This window comes from Hippoglossus stenolepis, chromosome 13, assembly GCF_022539355.2.
Source record: "Hippoglossus stenolepis isolate QCI-W04-F060 chromosome 13, HSTE1.2, whole genome shotgun sequence".
Lineage (NCBI taxonomy): Eukaryota > Metazoa > Chordata > Actinopteri > Pleuronectiformes > Pleuronectidae > Hippoglossus > Hippoglossus stenolepis.
The window spans coordinates 5530996-5552585 of record NC_061495.1 but is presented as its reverse complement, the minus strand read 5'-3'; the positions used below and the strand labels follow the sequence as shown (position 1 = coordinate 5552585).

The following is a 21590-nucleotide window of genomic DNA, read 5'->3' as shown; positions in this document are numbered from 1 at the left end:
CGCCTGCTTTTAAAAGCTGTGACTTTTTATAAACAGTCAAACATTTCAGAAAATCTGTCTTTTGATGCTGTCAAAGGCTTCAATTCAGCGCCAGACGTGCGCTGTCTTTGTGGCCTTTTCTTAAAACCCAGTTTGTTTTCAACCACCGAGGACCCGGCGTAGAGTGAGTGAAAGGTTAAAGACTAAAGTAAAAGCAAAGGAGATAAATGCTTTCAAAGGCAAAGTGCTTTTTCCATGTGTCCGTATAATAGCACGAAAGAGCAAACCTTTTTCACGAGATGACACTGTACACTCGAGTTTGGCGTCGGACCAGTCAGAGGCTATCATCTTTTGGAGGGACCAATTAGAAGCCATCATTCCATCTGTGGGTGAGCTGCCATGTTGCCATTGATACTAATTACAACAGTTTCACCTTCTATCGCTCTTGGAGCTGTTGCCTGTGTGTGACCACAATAAAATGTCTTTTCCACATGTTTGCACTGAAGTGGTCGTTGATCTTGTGTTTGCAGGAAGTAGGCAAATCAGCCGTGTTAGGTAAGACAGTGATGCAGTTTACAGCCACACTGCAGATAATATAATACCCTCTAGGAATCAGGTGCAGGACTCAATTATGCTCTTCACACTTCTTCAATTATCATGAGAAATAGAATCCGGCTTGCCGCTGAGAAGAATCGAAGAGCATCGCCGCAAAAAAGCAAAGAAGAAAAAACACAATCAGAACGGTTTTGACACTTCCTCCTGGAGCACGGCTTGGGGCTTTGGTGCACTTGTTTGTCTTGCCCATCCAGTCGTGGAGGTTTTCCCATATCCAGCAGAATGTCTCATCTTTACCAACGGTATCTGTAATCTCCCTCCAGGAGCCATCTGGGAATAGCTATACTTCGAGATGTCTGCAGAGACGGACCTGTTACCATACTCTTACCTCCAGGGTCAATCCATGTTGCGCCACCACACACAAGGACGGCAACAGAGAGCGCAGAGTAGGCTTGAGGAAAATAATAGGACACATAAGGTGTGTGGGGAAACTATAAGCTCCGGTGCAACAGATGTATAGATGTCAAAACAGAAACAAAAGAGGAACAATCCAGTCAGGACGAGTGAGCCCCACTAAGCATAGTGTCAAGGACATAGTGTGTAAAGGGGAGAGTAACCCAGCACCAACACTTCAGCAGTCATTACGATATTTACAATATCATAAAAAAAACTAACACAAAATCTGAAAACATGTAGAGGCAGTTTAAAGCTATTTGTGAATATATAAAAACTCAAAGCTTCCACTGACAGTAGCAGGAGGTGTTGCATCAGCATCTCAGAGATGGACCTGGCTTCACAAATGTAGGCGGACTGGCTGCCTAATAAAAAGGCTGACCGCTGACAGCGTAAAGAATATAGGATGGTGAAGAGAGGCACACAGAGTCATTCAGAGTTAAGGGATGCTCTGTGAAAAGCTACCCTCCTAGTAAAGGCTGATCCATGTCCCAAGTATTTTGAGAGCCGTCCCTTACCATTTGCAGTGAAAGGTCAGGTAGATGAGGTGCTACACAGACTAGAATAAAACAGGGAGTACCTTTAGCAATGCAGCATCCTAAATAATCACATTTAGACGGAACATGAAGATTAAGGAGTGATTGTGAGGGGAATCTTCAGCGAGATACAACAGCCACCACTGAGAACATGGTGTTAGCAGAGCTTCTTCTTCCACGTGTTGCCATTTGACACCAGCTCACAGCACACATCACCAGACATGTAGTGAAAATATGATTTAAAGATCTTCATGTTGTTGTTTACATTCAGCATTTGGCTGAATGGAACAGGAGCACTTAGAAAATACGCAGTTCAAGCTGCCTCCATGCATTGTTACAGGTTACCTTTCACATCTTTGCTTAGAGCTTGTGACGCTCCACTTGAAGACGTTGCTTCTAATACGGTGCAAGCGAAATCAGATTTTTATTCTTTATTATTAAAGGTTAACCCTTCATGCAAGCAATATTATTTATTCAATTATTTATGCCTCTGCTTTCAAGGCTTGGAATTGGTCTGAAATAATTTTGATAGAAAATCAGAGTTCCTACAGTAGCCTCGATATAGGCACTTTGTTTTAGACGGTTTGATCCCCACAGCCTGCCAAGGGCAGACCCTTCCATCGCCTTCTGTTTTAGAGGAGATAATGATTCTCTTTTACTTGGAATAGGATTGCGTTTTCTATCTCTCTCGGCCTCTATTCTTCCCTCACCTTTACCTTTCCATTGCTCGCTCCACTTCCCCCCCCCCCACATTCCACCTCCTCTCGTCAGTCTGCCGCTGCTGGTGCTCCCTCCACGGTGGCGATGCTCTATCGCTCTGTCACAGCGCAAGCGAGGGATGAGAGACAAATCAAAACCACCTTATTTCCCCTCAGTCCCTCTAACCATGCCAGATTGAATTTGAGGTTTTTCATCTCATTTCTCATCTTTCTCTTTTCCCTGCCTCCCTTGGCGTCCACTCAAAATTACCTGGAACCAAGCCGTCTCACAACTTGATGACGCAGTATCATTTATGCATGTGAAAGGGAGATAGTCAGCAGCCCTCACTGTTTATTCTTTGGACTCACTTTGAATCCTCTGCTTCAGTTGTGTGTGCTCCAAAGCCTGGCTTGTCTCTACCAATGTCTAAAATCATCATGCATGCAATTGTCCAAATTAGTTTAATGTCCAAAATTGTCTGTTCTCTAAAGGACAATATCGGAAAATATCTCTTTTTGATATTCTGTACCTTACATCCATTTCTTTGACAATTGTATGCGGATCACAGACTAAAAGTCTATTTATATTCTCTTATTCCCGATCGTTGACCATCTCTAAATCAAATTTCTGCTGTAGCAGTATCAGTGATACCCATTCCTCTAGAACTACAGAAGTAGAATACAAACTGTTGTCCCAGGAAGTATTTGAATACATTTTGTTTGTTTTTGAAATCATTAATGTGTAATTTTAACAAAGGAGCTGTGAATGTTTTAATGACTGTTTTTGCAAGTGGTAAAATAATACCTACGGTAAAACAAGTCTCTGGACCATATTAAAGAAAAACGCTGCCTTCTAAGCTTATGGTTAGTTTTTCTTTATGGGCAAAATGTGATTTATTTATTAAGTATCAGACAACTTGATATGTTTTCCTCTGGATTTAGCTTTAAAAAAGGAAGAGATACACAAATATGTAACACACATACACACAGCGCACTGCTCTGTCTTGGTAACCATGCATCAGGATGTTTTATTTAATACAGATCATGACTCTTACTCAACCCAAAAGTATAAGCTTCCATTAAATGCACGGTACAAAAGTCCTGCTGCATCAAGCACTGCAGAGGCAACAACTTGTAACTGGTCTTGTGTGTGGATGTGGATGTGGTTGCTGTAGCTGCTGGAGGAGTGTGTGCGAGCTGGGGGCACCTGGCTCCTGCTACCGGAGAAAAATGACTCTCATCTTCCACTTTGTTGGACCTACTCCCACCCAGCCTCCCTTCACCCCACCTTTTCATCTTCAATTATGGGTTGGAATATGAATCTTTAATAGGGTGATAATTGTGCTAGCATATTTGCTGTCACCCACCATTAGCCCAGATTAATTAGCCCATTTAGTTTAGCTTAAGAAAGTGTCTGGCTGAGGAATGGGGGCACTGATGGAAGGCGGGTGGAGGGAGAGAGAGAAGAATCAGCACAATCTGTTCTATATCATAATGCTATCGTTCTCCTGCTTTCTCTCTGTCTCTTTGTGTCATTTGCTTCTCTGTCTTTTCCCTCTTTGCTGCTTTCACTCTCTCTTTCTCTCGTCCAACTTCCTGGGTTAGTGTGTTTCGTCAGTGTGCTCTCATCTGCCCGGCTCCGAGCTGTATTTTCTATCACGCTGTGGTTGGTGGGAAGACTTATGGGGGAAGTCATGCAGTTTAAACTTGCATACAACTATTGATTCTGTAATTAGCGGTTTATTGTGAAACCATTGCTGTAACTTTCCCAAGGACGCCCATTTTCTTAGAGGAGATTTCATGAGATCATGACACTTATGTCCAGTGGACTCCCATGATTATCAGAAGTGAATTTTATGATTTTAACAAATGATCAATGACATTTTAGATTTGGTTTGTTAAAAGGGTTACAAAAAAAAAAACTGTTTATTGTCAGTCTGACTGTTAGAGGAGCACAATATTAAATAGGTGAAACACTCTTTAGTGGGTTTTCAGCAAAAAGTAATTAAAGCTTTGCTGATCATTATTTCATATTAACAACTAATCAATTGACTGCTTTAATGTGCTCACAGATTGGCAAAGCCCCAGAGAATTATCCCGAAAATGTGCAATTCCCTTCAGCTCTACGGAGCATCTCAGCATCCTTCAGCTCATTGCTGCTGGTTTACAGCTGTTTTGGTTCCCTCTCCTCATCACCATAAACCTGATAGGCCCTGATAAGCTGATGTTAGGTTACCAGCTCAACACCAAAGGGCAGACGGACAAAGTTACATATTTAACTTCTATTTCACCAATGTTTCAAGACAGAAAAAGTCAAAACAGAGCCAACTGACTGTCCAACTGACCTGAACAAATTTTCACATAACCTGAGGGTTGATTGTTAACTGTCAGTGTAATTTGCAGCATTAGCAAACATTTCAGATTGCTGGAAATCATTTCATTCAATGTTAGTGTGAGAATTATTACTTAATGGGGCCTTAATCGCTCACTCCACCTTGGGATAAGTCGAGTTGGTAGGTGTGTGCGGCGGTGGAGGGACTTGGCCATGTCACTGGCTGTATATCTCTCAGCAGGCGATGGGAAATGAGGTCTAATCGGAGGGATATTAAAGTCACAATAGACTGCTCCTGCTATTAAGGCCTGTCAGCCCTGGCCTCCTCTCTCACCTTGATATTTCTCACTCGCTGAATATTTATATGCCTGCATCACATGCTACTTACACAGAGGAGTGCGTGCATGTTTCTTTTTTGCGTGCGTGCTGGGGCATCGAGCAGGAAATTTATCATCACTGTTGCCTTTCAAGGTCGCCGAATGAGTTCATGTGCGTGTGTATTACTTACGCAGTCCACCCCTCTGTCCTCTGATCTCCAGGTGCAGCGGGGGCGAGGCTGCTCTCGGGTCAGAACAAACCTGTCGCCATGGATGTGGATGAGGAGGAGAATATGAGTGAGTCAAATCGGGCTTTCTCTCCTTTTTTCTGTCTTTCGTCCTCGTCTCTACTTTTACATGTCTGCTTGTTCTTTTATTTCCCTCCTGTTGTCTTCCTGCATGCGTTACCTTGTGTGCCCTGTCCTTTGCTAAAGTGTAATCAGTGTAAACACTCACACTGCTCAAGCATTAGTCGAGCAGCCAGCCCACAATTAATTGAATATTGTAACATAATGTAAAACTAATCAAGCTGAATACTAATCTCACTTGTATTAAAAACATGCTTATGTTCGTTGTGTTGCTTATCGTAACCATATTAGTTGCCCCCTCAATGAGCATAATCTTAGCTGTCATTTGTCCTGATTTGACCCGAACCAAGACACAAAGTAGTCCATACACACAAAAAACACACCGCTGATGTAACCAAAACTTTTTAGGCAAGAATGAATCATCATATCTGAGACGCTTCAGGTCACATTAGATTCCCTCTATCTCCATTTCTCACCTCGGAAAATCCTCTCAACTCCAGCATATTGAACTTTAATTAGACATTTTGGGTTTGAACTGGGTGCGCAAGCCTCAGAAGGCGCGGAGAGACGAGAGTGAATGTGTTTTCACTTCACCTTAACAATCTTGAACACTCATTCAAAGGTAGCTGTCACCCCAGCAGCGCCGCAACCTGCAATTAAAATGAATACTTCTCATTGTAGTGTCACGCTCGGTGTTTATGCTCTGAGGAGAGGCGTGTTGTTATGTGTTATGTCAAATAAGTAGAGTTGCCAGAAGAAAGTCTTTGTAGTGCTTTTGCAGGCGGCCCTCTTACTAGCATTTCAACTGGCAATCAAAAGATACACTTGAAGATGAGACGCAGTCCGAACTCACACAAGCTTATTCCTTTAATACCGAGGGAAGACCGGAGGAAAACATTAAAGAACTTTTGACTTTGCTGTGACAACCTTAGCAGCTCGTGAAATTCTTTAATCACATGAATCCTCCCAACTCAAAAGTTACGCTTAAAATAAAGTTGCCATTAAAGATCTTTATTTTGTCTGTATCAGTTGGTTCTTGCAGCCCCCACATAGATTTGTAGCTCTGGCAGATTTAAACATAATTTTCTTTCTTTGCGTTACTAATGGATGCTGATTACACAAATGCTGTCATGATAATGACCACAACCGCATGTGTGCCCCATGATTCAGTGCATGGTGTCTTGGCTGTTGCTCTCAGGCTTTTGTCCTCAGATCTATTCTTAGGCTCTGGAGAAGCTGCATATCAGTCACTTAGCAGACAGTCATCATAATATTAAATAAATATTATGATGATACATTATTGAACGTACAAAAGAAGTCAGACTTTTATTTCTTTGTGCAATTATATTCACTGTTTGTGCAGCATGGTAGAGTTTTATGAATGTACCTCTCTTTGTTTTTGATTGGCTAATTGGACACAAAGAATTTTATCCATGACATATAATGAAAATCTCAAAATATACTGTAGCTAATTGTTCTTTGCATTTTATCATTCATACTTTGAGCTGTATTTCAGGTCCTTATTAAACTTTTCAACAAAACCATATCCCACCACAGCTCAAATCACCCAGTTAACACTGTATAAGTGGTGATTGAAGGTTGTTGGCTGAGATCACGTCCTTGTCCAATCTACAAATTTCACCTATCACCATTCTGGCTTTAGTTCTTCTTACAGCTACTGTTGTGCACAGTTACACTGCACCCCCCCACCCCCCCCTTTCCCTTGTCATTATTTTAATTTGCAGAAACTCCCATGTGCATGTACACACCAAAAGTATTGCATGTTTTCAGAATTCATAAATTGAACGATGCATCTTGTGCTCTTGATTGTAGGGACAAGTTTGTTTTTGTTCTGCCTTGAGACATGTCAGTTGTAGTCAGCAGATGGTAACAGCTTGTCGGGACAGATTGCAACTTAAAACACTGTGCTCTCTGACAAGCTCCATGGGGGGGGATCTCAGAGGCACAGGGTCTTATGAACGGCACCTCATTAGAAACAGTTCACGATTTCACATTTTCCTCACTTTTGAGTATGTCAGTTGTTCTTTTCAAAAACTGGCCAAACAGCAATTTAACCTCCCACCGTGTCACCGGTCAAGCCTGTAGGATCCTGCAGTAGGTGGAGTCTCCTCCTCCTGCCTCTTTGATGTGTTCTCCCGTTTGCCTGGTCCTCAGCTCCTTCCCCTGCACTCCTCCCCTGCACTCCCTCAACCCAACCTACAATCCCACTCATGCACACTGCGGCCTCTCTTTCTCCTGAGTACCGCAAGGAGTAACCTATCAAGCCTTTGCTGAAGGATGTTATAAATGAAAATTTTTGCCAATATTCCATCCACTTTGCTAACTGGATTCAGTGATATGTGTTCCCCTCTGTACAGTATATTTCAGAAACCGCAGTTGGAAACTGAACACTTCGAATGTACCCAATTTCTTTATAGGCACTCGAGAGATTATAAATTTGTGGATAGATGATGAAAGTGTGTGTGTGTGTGTGTGTGTGTGTGTGTGTGTGTGTGTGTGTGTGTGTGTGTGTGTGTGTGTGTGTGTGTGTGTGTGTGTGTGTGTGTGTGTGTGGGTGTGTGGGTGTGTGTGTGTGTGTGTGAAGGTGTGTTCTGTGCATTTATGTTTGAGACCCATAACACCGTGAAGCCTGTACCAGTACCACATAATTCTCCCACTTTAGCGTGACCATGACAATAACAGGGCCTACATTATTGCAATTTTTTAATAAAACTATATAAAAAGTTTAATTTCAAAATTAAAAACATGTTGGACACCATCTCTATAAAAACAATATATTGATTGATGATGTTTTACTATTTCCAGTAATATCAGTAGACTTTAGGTTAAGATGTTCAATTAAATTAAAAAGCCAATTTCTCTTGCTGTGATAAAGGAACACAAATCATTGGTTCAGTTCCAAAGAGTGATAAAGGAATCTATAAATTTTGCATTTACAAGATCCTGCAACGAAGGCGTTGTAAGTTACTCTTTCTGGGCACCGCAGGTTCAAGCAGCACCGATGTTAAGGAAAACCGAAACCTGGACAACGTGTCCTGCAAAGATGGGCTGGGAGTGGCTGAACAGCTGCCAAATGGAAGCGGGCTGAGCAGTCGAAAGCGCCCCCTAGAGGAGGGAAACAATGGGCACACACACTCCAAGTTCCGGGCAAAGAAGCGCAAGAAAACACCAGGGCCGGTCCTGCCCAAGAATGCGCTGATGCAGCTGAACGAAATCAAACCGGGTCTCCAGTACAAACTGCTGTCTCAGACAGGACCAGTCCATGCACCAGTTTTTGTAATGACTGTGGAGGTCAATGGACAGATGTTTGAGGGCATGGGCCCCACAAAGAAGAAGGCTAAACTGAATGCAGCTGAGAAGGCGCTGCGTTCCTTCGTCCAGTTCCCCAATGCTTCTGAGGCCCACCTGGCCATGGGTCGAACCCTGACCGTGAACACAGACTTTACATCTGACCAAGCTGACTTCCCAGACATGCTCTTCAACGGCTTTGAGACCCCCGCTGCACCGGAAGACTCCTTCTATCTAGGCTCCAATGGTACCAGCTCCATAAACTCACTAGGGGAGTATCCACTGCCCACACCGCCTGGCAGCAACCTTGTCCAGCCCCCATTGCCCCCTCCATCAGCATTCAGCTCGCCCTCCAGTGGCAAAAACCCAGTCATGATACTCAATGAGCTCAGGCCAGGCCTCAAATATGACTTTGTCTCAGAGAGCGGGGAGAGTCACGCCAAGAATTTTGTGATGTCAGTAACAGTGGATGCACAGACGTTTGAAGGCTCAGGGCGCAACAAGAAGCTGGCTAAAGCCCGGGCAGCGCAAGCCGCCCTTTCAGCTCTCTTCAACATGCAGCTAGACCAGACACCATCCCGGCAACCCATACCAAGTGAGGGATTGCAGCTTCACCTACCGCAGGTAAGATATCACTTTTCATAGAGAACTTCTGAACCACAATAAAATCTCAACTATTTAATTTTTCAAAGATGATCAGTAATTTGGACTGCAGGATTATTTAATCATGTGTTATGCTTACCTCAGTCAGTGCATTCAAAACGATTTGCGTCAGTATTTTCTTCAGTAAAGTCACTGAGTTTCCATGTTGACTGAACAAGTAAAGGTGTAGCAGACCTTAAAATATGAATATTTTTGACCACACTGTTCCCTGAATTGAATGAGTCAAGGAAACCTTTTGTCAAAAGGCTTGTTTTCATGTGAATGAATCCTGAGTCAAGCTGACTCACTCACATAAGATTCTGTTGGTACTCGTTGAAAAATATGAAAATTTAAACATGCTTTGGTTGAAGCTAAATTTTAAAAGATCTTTCCTGAGCACCTCAATGTCCATCAATAGGTGTCACAGTCTTTCTTTCTCAGGGAGTAATAGTAAAACCAATGCATAGACATGATAACTAATTCTTTCATTACATGACCTTGAAACACTAATTAAAATTTGAAAGAGTCAAGAGTGACAGATGATGAAACCACAAAGACTGATTGGAGTGAAAGATTTAATCTCTTTAAGATAACATTTTTACACAGTACAGATATAATATTTGTAATGATGATAATCGGAATTCTAGTGCCTAGTCCATATCTATATTCTGTTATGGATGAAGTAGTTACGGCTCAAACAGTCAGACCCATTAAACCCTTCTCTTTAATGGATAATACTTCCAAAGCCTTTTTTTTATATCATCATGCTAAGCTCTGATGGAAGATCTCTCCAGAACTAAACACAAAATTATTACTGTGAACCCTGAGATGGACGACGCATCCCCACTTCCTCCCACTGTCCAAAAATTAAGCCAAGATATCTCTGATACGAATGCTGCCATCTTGTGTCGATGACATTTGGAGTCTGGAGTCTGTGCAGTAGCAGCTGGGGGGATGGAGAATTTATTTTAAGTGCATTATGACTTTTTAATTTGCTCCATGTTCTATCTACTAACATGGAGGAGACAGGATTAATGACCTATACTTCAGGCAGCCACCAGGGGGGCAATTTAGACACTCTGTCTTCGCGTTTGGGGAGCTGCCATGTCGTCCGTCTTTATATACAGTCAGTCCAAACTGCTCCATCTGTCATCTTCTCATAGGTTATCAATAAAACCTCAGTCACATCACGTTTGCAGGGACTAAAGCCCGATGGTCGCTTCAGATGCCACTTTAGTGGTGACTGTCGGAGCCATGTCAGTGTGTGAGAGGAGATAACAGAGTCAGCAAACCTAATCAGCACGACACCACTGTCCCCTTCTCAAAGCCGTTTTATCTTTCTTTACTCACTCTATCCACTTGTCAACAGATTTATTTGACAAGCCCCCCCAATTTAATGATAGCACCCCCACTAACTACAGCATTAATATTCTCTCACGTTGTGTTTAATTTCTACAGCCCGTTTCAATCTGGAACGGCACTAATGGGGACAAATGGTTGGATTCTGTTGCGATTGCTGTAAACTTTACTTATCAGTGATCAAAACATCAAATCCATCGAAGACCTTTCAGAAATACCATGACAAGAAATGAGGGAAATATGTATTATTCTTGAAAGGAACATTTTTCGGTCATATGTGTTTTTTGTCCCAAAATTAGAACTCTGTACTATCACTCCTTCGGCACCTCGAGAGATTAACATTCATTTCCACCCCATAAAAGACCTCTGCATTCAAAATTCAAATGATCTGGCTACGAGTGGGTGACTCCAAAGTAGCAGGGAAGTATACTGGACTAATCTCTTTAATTTGTGGTCACCCAGCCGTCATCTATCCTCTTGGTTATCGTCATTTGCCAGCACATTAGCAATGGATAAAGAGCCAGCGAGAGGAGCTGGCTGTCCAAGACAAAATATGTATTAAGTTCAGCCGTGTGAAGTTCTTACGTGTCTACTTTTTTGCCTTTTGTGATTCACTTCCAGAAGGCAGATGGTAAATTATAACTGTCAGACTGAAACAGCGCTGCTTGAAAGACAGTTAGGTATACCTCAGGGGGTCAACCTAGTTTTGCTTGTTGCCGTTTCAACACTCTGACTCTTGTTTGGAGCTGAATTCGAACACTGTGACAGGTACATGGTGCTCTAGGGGAGGATAACATCAGACGCGCTTTGTAAGCTGACACATCTGACACAAGCTCCTGTGTGTGTGCGTGGGTGCGTGTGTTCGTCTTGCTGTTTGTGTGTCTGTGTGTGTGTGTGTCTGTGTCTCTGTGTGTGTGTGTGTGTGTGTGTGTGTTTCCAGGTTCTGGCGGATGCCGTCTCTCGCCTGGTGGTGGATAAGTTCAGTGAGCTGACAGAAAACTTCACCTCCCCCCATGCGCGACGGAAAGTCCTAGCGGGAGTCGTCATGACAACAGGTAAATTTCAGGGGAGGAGACGGTTGGTGCTTTTTTTATGGTCAGATTCAACACTGACAGTAAATTTTTTGAGTGTGTCATGTTGTGTAAAGTCTAATAATCTCCCTTCAGTAATGCATAAATACATATTTATACAACATTTATGATTAGAACTTTTACGGCTTTGTGTACCATCATATTTACGGTGAAATACAAGAACTTTTACTCAGTTTTCAAAACTGTCTCCATTATGAAACTCTCCACTTGCTCCCCTGACCCTTTTCCAGCCGAGCTTTAAGAGAGCACTTTTCAGAAACATCCTTAAAAACACTTTTCATTGTAAGTTCCTCCTTAGAATCTGGCATCTTCTTAAAGCACAAGCACTTTTACGACTGAACCTGTAAAAACCCAACTCAAAAGGCTTAATTTTCGGCTCCTCCTGATCTTTCCATGAGGAGAGATTACCCCAAAACGTTAGCTACAGCAGGGGACTTAGCTTTCAGGCTGTCAAACACGGTACTCCTCAGTTTTGAGATATATTTTATGTTTGTTGCCTTGGCCAGCTTTGAATTTTGCTTTACAAATATTGCATCGAGCGTTGTCTGCGTCAATTACCACACTTGAGATCACTTTCGACTCGCCACTCGACTGTGTGCACTGATCAGAAATGAGCTTGGCTTGATCCCGTTCCAGGGGTGAGTCACGTGGTCTTGCTCTCTCTCTCTCCCTTTATCTAACATACAGTATACTCTCTCTTTTACTGTCACTCACGTATACATCACTCTTTCATCCAGATGTGCTCACAAGTACCGAAGATTGGCACCGATTGATTTAACGTGAACGGAATTTTGTCGGTACCCTTCAGAGTGTAGAGTTCGGCCCGACCCTAATCATATGTCTCTTGTTTTAAGAAACCTACACTGACTCTCTGTATCTTGTATCATCATTTTAAAGACCTTCGATTTAAATGGCTTCACCCTTTCTTATATCACAAACTCCCTATCGTTCTATAATCTTCTACAACTTTCACAATCCTCCAGCTGCGCTTGTAACTATTCCCAACGTTCCCACAAAACACGCTGCGGATATTACTTCCGCCCTCAAAATGTGGAAAACTCTGCCTTTAGACATCAGACTTGTTCACTCAGTTGACAGTTTTAAGTACTTAAAACATAATTAACATATCGCCTACAACTAACAACTGTTATACATGTGTTAATGATATTTAGATAATATCTAATATTTTAGTAATATATGAACGGTTCCAGACACATATACAAAAAATGAAATACAAAAGTCTGTGTTTGTTTTTTGTTTTGCCTAAAAATTATAACCTTTAAAGCAATTCTTGATATTTATTTAAACAAAAATATCCAAGCTAGAGGTTAGCTCTAATACATTTTCCACTTATTTAGTCTTAACATTCTTTTTCCAGAATTAACCACATTGCTATGTGATGTTAATTTCATAAAATAACATACATTGATAATGTTCCTCTAGAGGAAACCCATCCAAACAATATGTAATGTCTCCATCCCTGTGAGGGCGTGGTCTTTGAGATATGACAGGACAGTTGCAGGATTGTTTTCCTTTCAGTGTATGAGAATCATGAATGAGTCGGTCATCATCTCCGTCGTACTTCAGTGTCGTCACTCACTGTGAGAGCCTGTTGTTCTAATCATTGAGCTGTCGTTATCAGTTAAGCGTAATAATTGTGATGTATGAGCTTTACTAACAGGTGGGTGATTGTGTTTGTGGTGCAAAACAAGTAAACAAGTTTTTAACGAGATAGGACTGAGCCCCCTCCTCCTTAAAAAAGATAACATAACAGCAGCAGTAGCCACATAACACTGTTGTTATAGAGGAAACAGTGGAAACACTTCCCACCTCTCAAGGGGCGTAAAAGTACAATTTAGGCAGCAGGTACTTTGAGTGTTTGCGTTCATTGACCGACTCCTCTTTGTCCTCTTTCCCCCTCAACAGGGACAGATGTGAAGGAAGCACAGGTCATTTGTGTCTCCACAGGAACCAAATGCATCAACGGTGAGTACATGAGTGACCGCGGCCTGGCACTCAATGACTGCCACGCTGAGATAATCGCCCGACGCTCGCTCATCAGATACCTCTACTCTCAGCTGGAGTTCTTCCTCAGGTCAGTAAACAATGTGAAATGTTTTCTCTACAATCACAGGACAGTGTTACGATTGTCGTTGTATATGTTGGGAAGTTTTCTTGTATAGATAGTCTAACATATGTATTGACACTGCTCTTCAACCCATTTCATGTCCGGTTGAATGAGCTCCAATGAAACCAGTACAGTTTTAGTGGTGTTTGTCAGCCCTGATTTGAATCCGCCATGTTTTTCTTCATCACAGCAACACCAAGGAGGACCACCACAATTCCATATTCATGCACTGTGACAAGGAAGGCTACAGGTTAAAGGACAATGTTCAGTTCCACCTCTACATCAGCACCTCGCCCTGCGGAGACGCCAGGATCTTCTCTCCGCACGAGGCTGGCGTCGAAGGTTTGCAACCATCGCAGTTCATCCACACACATCCAGCCTCGCTCCTCCTCTTCCTCGGCCCTGCCGGTGTGTTATTAATTTGGTCTTGTCTTGGTTTGGAAATTCAGTTTGAGCAGCAGTTTATTTTATTTAATTAGATTTGTAGGTTTTCCTCTTATGGTTGGTTTCATTTAATTATAATTTTACTCCGATGTCCAAATACACATTACAGACACGTTTAAACAAGGCTCTAGTAATTAGAGCTTTTTGTCATTCTCTGTCTGTCTCTATCAGTCTTTCCTCCACCCAGCCAACCCACTCTGTCTGTCTGATTAACCTCCCTCTTACTCTTGTCAGAGTGTTTTCCGTTACACATGGCAGACTGAATAGGAAACAGCCACATTCAATTAGTCACCGAATGGATGGCGTCTGCTTGTGAAAGAGCAGAAAACATTGATAACATAATACAAATAATAGGTCATGCTTGTATGGAAGCAATGTTTTTGTTTTCATTTCCTAAAATCTCTGTTTTCTGAAACACGACAGGAGGAGGAGGAGATCAATTGTAGATATTTGCATATTAATATGTTTATAATCCAATCATTAGTCTGACAGGTTTATCTTGTCTCAGGGAGCTGGCTCCCTCTAAAGTTTTGTATTTTTATGTGAATCTCCGTCTTTATGCTCTGTCTCTGTGCCGTCTCGCTCAGACCAAGGAGACAGACATCCTAACCGGAAAGCGCGGGGCCAGCTAAGGACCAAAATCGAGTCAGGGGAAGGCACCATCCCAGTGAGGTCGAGCAACACCATCCAGACCTGGGACGGCGTGCTGCAAGGGGAGCGGTTACTCACGATGTCATGCAGTGACAAGATCGCAAGGTAATTTATAACAGATTACTACTCTGACTTGTAATGATGCCGCTGATCAACAACCTAGTTACTATTTAGTTATAACAAGAAGGAGTTTTGTTCATTTGTTGTTTTTATTGTTTCTTAATACACGACTATACGAATATACTTTTTCTGTCCTACAAAGAGTTTAATGGAAAGATGGATACTGTTGTCTTTACAAGTATAAATATATTAGCTTACCTTATCTTAGCATAGTTTAAGACTTTAAACCGGTAGTTGTCAGTTGCCTCTGGGTGCAGGTAATGTTAATTGATCAAATGTATTTCTAGAAATGAACTGGTATGACCATGAACAAGGTATTTAATCACATTCTGTGTGGGTTTAGAAAGGTCCTTAAACAGAAGTAATTTAGTGAACACTGCAGAAACCCTGAACTTCATATTGAAACCATAAAAAGCTTCATGTTTCATGATTCTTCACGTGTTTTATTTACTCGCACTGCAATGAAGTGCATTATTTCCTCGCTTTGTCATCTCAAGTCTATCGTTTTTCCCCGGGGGAGTGACGGGTGGAGCTGAATTGATGGTTCCTCTGTCCCCGGGGCCGTTTTTAGCAGGCAGATCATAGCGTCTTTAGTCTCTGTCCATGTTCAAGGCAACAGTGTGCCGCCGCTGTGATGAACGATAAAACTTCTCCATAACTCTTCCCACCAGCCCTCTCCCTTCTCTTCTTCCTCCGCGATCGCAATACCTTGCCTGAACGCACAGAGTGATTGAATGCCGAGCGTGTGTTTGATGAGGGAGATGTCTACTGTGTAGCGGATGCTGTTTGCACTGTGTGAGAGGTTTTTTTGCCATTTCAGCGGTGTCAGTAATGGTAGCAGTGATTCCGATTTTTTTTGGGGGGGGGGCTGTTTGGAGTGGAGGGATCCAAGTCAGTAGAGGGTAAAATGGGTTGGGAGAGCGTTCATGTAGTCATGTGGGCTGTTTTCTGGCCTGATAACAAGCAAAAACGTGAACTATTTCAAAGTTGATGGACAGAAATAGAAATTAACCCTTTTGCCGTTTAGCTAATGGCTTGATATAATGATTCCACTGTGGGAAAACATGACGATGCAAAGACAGAGCTTTTACGAATCTTTAGCCGACCTGCCTCTGTTCCTGTGTCACTTTGACCGAAGTCACCAATGTTCTCGTCTCGTTTTCTTTTGATCACCCGCTCAGCCCTTCATCTTTAGCAGGAACAAGCACTTCTCTGCCTCGTGTCTGTTGTTCCCATTTATCTGAATGAGCTCATTGACAAACAGGCTCTTATGGGTCATGTGCGTGTGTGTGTGTGTGTGTGTGTATGTGTGTGCCTCCAGAGTGTAAACCTGTTGTGATGACAATTTTTTTGCATGTGTGTTGCATGTGGCCCAAAATACTACTGTTTTACTGCTTGCAGTTATAAATTCAGATTTCTCCCTCAGTTTGACACACAACATCACGCTCTTCCTCACACACACAGACACACACACACACACACACACACACACACACAGACGCACAGAGTATATTGCATTTGGAAACAATGGACCCTCTGTGTAGCCTGAGGTCTTATGCTTATTGCATATTCCTTATTGTTTTAGGTCCATGTTGGTAATTTCACACACTCTCAAACAGCCTGAAGCGACAGAGGGAACGAGAAGAGCTCACGGTCATCATCTCACTCTCTGTGTCTTGTGTTGTCGATCTGTCCTCTTATTATCTCTGGATTTATATAGCGTTCTAGTCTTGATGACCACATTCACCTATTCACACACAGTCATACGGTGCGTCTATGTGCGGCCGTTCGATCTTCTGGTTAGTGGACCACCCGCTGTACCTCCTGAGCCACAGCAGCCTCCAAAATATATCGATCCTTTGTTCGTTGGTTAGTTAGTTTGTGAGCAAGATTTCAGAAACACCACTGGATGGATTACCTCAAAGGTTGGTGGAGGGATGTGGTATCGATCAGAGAAGATCTCAGTACATTTTAGTGCAGATCCAGGAATTTTCCTTTCTCTTTCTTTAAAATCGTGTTTTTCAACATCTTCACTGATTTCTCAGAGAATAATTGATGGATCTTGCTGTAAAAATTCGGGCAACGTCAGGGGAACGATATTGAGTCTCTGCAATCTGCTGTAGATCCAAATAAAATGTGGGTTTTTTTTATAAGGGAACGGTTGGTGCTTGGTGGAGGAGTGTGCCCTACTGAGTGCCATGGTTCCAGTTAATGTTATTATTATTATTATTATTATATTACATATTCATAACCCGTTTTTAAAGATTTACACTTTAGTACCTTTTTTCTAGCACGCATCATTCGGCCAACTGCGTGCTCAATCCTCTCTTTACTCTCACACTTTCTCTCTCTCTCTCTCTCTCTCTCTCTCTCCCCCCCCACCACGACCATTGAGGTTGGCAGGCAACGCTTCACAGAGCATGTCAATGGGAAAATGACTGGGGAGAGATGGCTAATGACACATCATAGAAATACACAGACGTTTGTAGAAAATGAAATTGGATACCTTACAGTGTACACAACTGTAGGATTGTGTGCGGTAGATTGCGTAAGCTGGCTCTATGCTCATATACTTTGCTCGTGCTGCCGTGATGGTTGTGTGTACCCACTTTGCAGTGTGCACATACCACTTTACCATATTTCTTTGTATAATCCCTGAACTTTTCATTGCATAAGAAAAGTCCCCTTTTTTTTGGTACAGACCACGGGTTCTAACAAATGCAGGCAGTTACATGAAATCAAGTCGTAAATTGTGCAATCTCTGAGCCCATTGGCTGTCATCTGACGAGGAATAATTAATTAAAAATAATTGTGTTAGTGCTTTAGGTCCAGATAACATTTGGTTAATCTCTATTAACAGAAATCTGCATATGAATGCAGATGAATTAAAAAGCGGATAGCCGATGCATTTCGGTCAATGTGTTCTTTTGCTTTCTAAACAAACCTGCGAGCAACCAAAGCTTGATGAACGTGAAAAATCTTCTCCCTCGCCAACAGATTCTGCATATTCACATGTAGAATCTGTTTGTAGAGATTAGATGTTCTGTAACTCATTTGAATGTACTGGAGGTTTTCTGATACTATGAACACAAACTATGTCTTGTGCGGTTATGTGGTATTTGGTGAACTCAAAATCATTCAAAGCAAATTCTTGAATCATCCCCCAAAAAAAACGATATTTCCACTTTCATGTTATCTAAATTGTGGTTTGTTTTTCCTGCTGCAGATGGAATGTGTTGGGCCTCCAGGGCTCTTTGATGAGCTACTTCTCAGAGCCAATCTACTTCTCCAGCATCATCCTCGGCAGCCTTTACCACGCCGACCACCTCTCCCGGGCCATGTACCAGCGCATCGCAGACATCGAGGACCTGCCCCAGCAGTTCACTCTCAACAGGCCTTTACTCAGCGGTAAAGACTCCTCTCTGATCTGGAGTTGATGGAGAAATGAAAAAAAAAACACGTTGGATAAGATTTCTGCTGTAATGTGGTGACATTTTTACTTGAGAGAAATTCAAGCAATTGCCGACCATGTTCTCATTTTCATGTTGCGAGGGGATCAGGGATCGCCTTGTTGATCTTTGCTACTCAAACTCCAGCTTCTCTAAATAGCAAAGAGGACGACAGTAATCCCAAGCAGGGAACATGTTTGTCCCCGTTGCTGGTCAGTCTGTGGCAGGAAGACACTTATTGCTTTTCTCGTGTTTGATCTGAGCTGACATTTACCTTGTTCCTGCCATATTTAAATAGCTTTATTTCAGCATTGGCTTGACCTTTTAAAAAATGGTCACAAAGACCAGGAATCCAGCTTTTTTTCTAGCTTGTGCCTCCGCACCGGTGACGGTCGCGGTCGTAGGCATCCTTTTTGTTCAGATCCATCTCATGAACTGAATATCTCAGGAAGACCTCCAGGGATTTTCTTTAAAAGTTTACTTAAACTCAAGAATTAACAGATTGAAAGGTCCAAAAGTTCAAAAGTCCAAAGGTTCAAAGGTCAACCTCACTGTGGCATCATAATCAAAAACACATGAATCAACAACAAAACTCAGGAACAGAGGGGGAGACCATAATTCCTGCAACTTGACAGATTGGTGGAGGTTTACAATTATTACAAGTTATTCTAGTTAACTATAGCATTTAGCTATTCTCTACTTCTTCTCTCTTTCTGTCCCAGTCTCTTTTATTTTTTACTGACAACCATAATCTTATATTTCAGTGTTTAATGATATGAAGCATTTGAAGAATGCCAAGAAATAACATCTGAACACCAGTGGAGATATTGTTTGAATGTGGTCGTTGAGTTTGAGAGCAGCACGTATAGATCTCACGTTCGTGTGAAACGTCTGCGCTTGGATCGTTTGTGCAACCAGTCTGTCAAAGTGACCCAGCCAATAGAAGCCAGGTGTAGTGATGACAAATGAGGGGCTATTGGAGTGTAATGCAATGCAAAATCTAATCATAAAATCAATAAACCCTGCTCTCATACTGAAAAACCTCAGTCTTAATGGAAAAAAACTGTCGGCACTGATGGACCATTTCTATTGCAGATTTCAAAGGGTCAAGAGCAGAAAGGCTCTGATAGACTTTAGGACCGGCTTCCGCTCAGGTCCAACAATAAACAGTGGGTGTATTAGTCAGGGATGTTTATATTCATGACCAAAACTCAGTAAAACATGAACATCTACTTCCATCTGTCAGAATCCGACTGCAAAAGTGACACTGGTCATTTGATTAGATCCGAGGCGATGACATGTCAGAGAGGCTGGATGTACGTGCAGTCCTCCCTGCTCCTCCTCCCTGCTCCTCCTCCCTGCTCCTCCTCCCTGCTCCTCCTCCCTGCTCCTCCTCCCTGCTCCTCCTCCCTGCTCGCTCTCTCAATGGCGAGAGGGGGAAAGGATATAATAGTAGGGGGGTTATTAACCTTTTCCGCTTTAGAGAGTTTTTAGCGGTGAAGGGCCGTGGCGCTAGATCACTGAGGGTTTCATCCCCTTTAAATCATCTTCTGCCACAAGGGCTGCCAAATGGAACCAAGGCGCTTAATACACACACACACACACACACACACACACACACACACACACACACACACACACACACACACACACTCAGACACACACTCAGACACACACTCAGCAAGACTCAGGGATTTATGGCATCCATATATCTTCCATTTATGCTTGAGATACAGTAGAGGCCGAGGCCCCATAACGTGCTGGAGGAGAGTCGGCTCCGTCCTCCTGGGTGCATGATGCTGTTTGTCTCCACTGAGTAACACAAAATAAAAGAGAGAAAATGCTGTTTGAAGACAGTGGAGCCGTGGGAGCGACTGTCATTTGAAGAAATAAGCTTCAGTGTTTGGATACCTCATCCATTGTTTAATGCATCCATGCAGCGGAGTAGCGGGGGGGGGTTCAGCTGCTGTGGGTCTCACAGAAAGTTTGGAGGAAGGGGAGAGAAGAAGATCTGCACAATCCATTTTCCTGCCCTTGATTTCATGTTGGGACAAAATAATCTTTAGTTTTCACGTTTTGTTCCTTGTTCGCTGCTCACACCTTGACCGTGGCTGTTTCTGGTTTGAAGGAATAAGCAACGCGGAGGCCAGGCAGCCAGGCAAGGCGCCAAACTTCAGCGTGAACTGGACAGTGGGAGACCAGGCCTTGGAGGTGATCAACGCAACCACGGGCAAGGACGACATGGGCCGCGCTTCACGTCTCTGCAAGCACGTCCTCTACAGCCGCTGGGTGCGCCTACACGCCAAGGTAATTGTACTGGAGCATTTCTGGTCGCCAGCTGCTTTCTGGTTCCTGCTTTCTCGCCCTCACGTTTCTGGAAGCGTACAGCAGACTGTATTAAAATGATAATGTAAACTTAGAACTCCACAGTAGCATTATTCTCCACATAATGTATGTATTTGTTATTTAAATGAAAATACAATGATCACATTTGCATATTCATGTTCACATAGTGGTGTTACACAAGCACATTAAAATGAAAATGGAAAAAGCTGTTTGACATTTACTTCTCAAAGTCTTACTCTGCTGTACAGATGACAACATTCACATGTTAATTCGTAGTTGCAAATTAAAATGCACTTTTAAACAATGTAACTTTGGTTTCCATTTATGCAACAGTATTACAATTTGATAATGACAACAAGGCATTTGACATTTCATTTCCTGAGAAGTAACCTGCTTGATTGTGTGAGCAGTATTCAAATGCAATACGTGAAACTGCAAAACACCGGGTTGCATTTATGTCATCACACTCTTTTAGTTCATATATGTCTCTTGAATCATTTGACATATTAATATAATTTTTTTCAACTTAGTAATGTGAAAGACCAACACAAGAGACATACTTTAAAATATATTTTCACCATATCTTCAACACAGAATACCTGTATAATACATATACATTTAATGGTTGAATCTGGAGACTTTTCATGGTTCCCCCTGGCCAACTGGAACCTGTCCCTGGTGAGGGATGAGTGATGAGGAGGAGGAGGAGGAGGAGGAGGAGGAGGAGGAGCGTGGCGTAGAGGCCGAACAGGTCTTTGAATTCCAGTAGAAGCATGACAATTGGTTCCCAGAGCCCCTGCTGGGATCTGATTGGTCAGATATGAACTGAAACACACTGTGGGGTCGAGTGAACACCTGATAAAACTAACCTTA

The 21590-nt window shown here is 42.5% G+C and overlaps 1 protein-coding gene across 3 annotated transcripts in view; it reads left to right on the top strand.

Annotated features, from left to right (window-relative positions):
• adarb1b (adenosine deaminase RNA specific B1b) overlaps positions 1–21590 on the top strand; it is a 109507-nt gene that overhangs the window by 84169 nt on the left and 3748 nt on the right. For 2 of the 3 annotated variants that reach the window (XM_035174282.2, XM_035174280.2), the window contains 8 exons: positions 5093–5167; positions 8186–9111; positions 11429–11543; positions 13506–13674; positions 13898–14115; positions 14739–14907; positions 18149–18330; positions 20500–20678. In XM_035174282.2, coding sequence (XP_035030173.2) covers positions 5140–5167; positions 8186–9111; positions 11429–11543; positions 13506–13674; positions 13898–14115; positions 14739–14907; positions 18149–18330; positions 20500–20678 — 1986 coding nt within the window. In that variant the 5' untranslated portion in view covers positions 5093–5139. The remainder of the gene's footprint in view (positions 1–5092; positions 5168–8185; positions 9112–11428; positions 11544–13505; positions 13675–13897; positions 14116–14738; positions 14908–18148; positions 18331–20499; positions 20679–21590) is intronic. The other variant, XM_035174281.2, reaches the window with a different exon arrangement.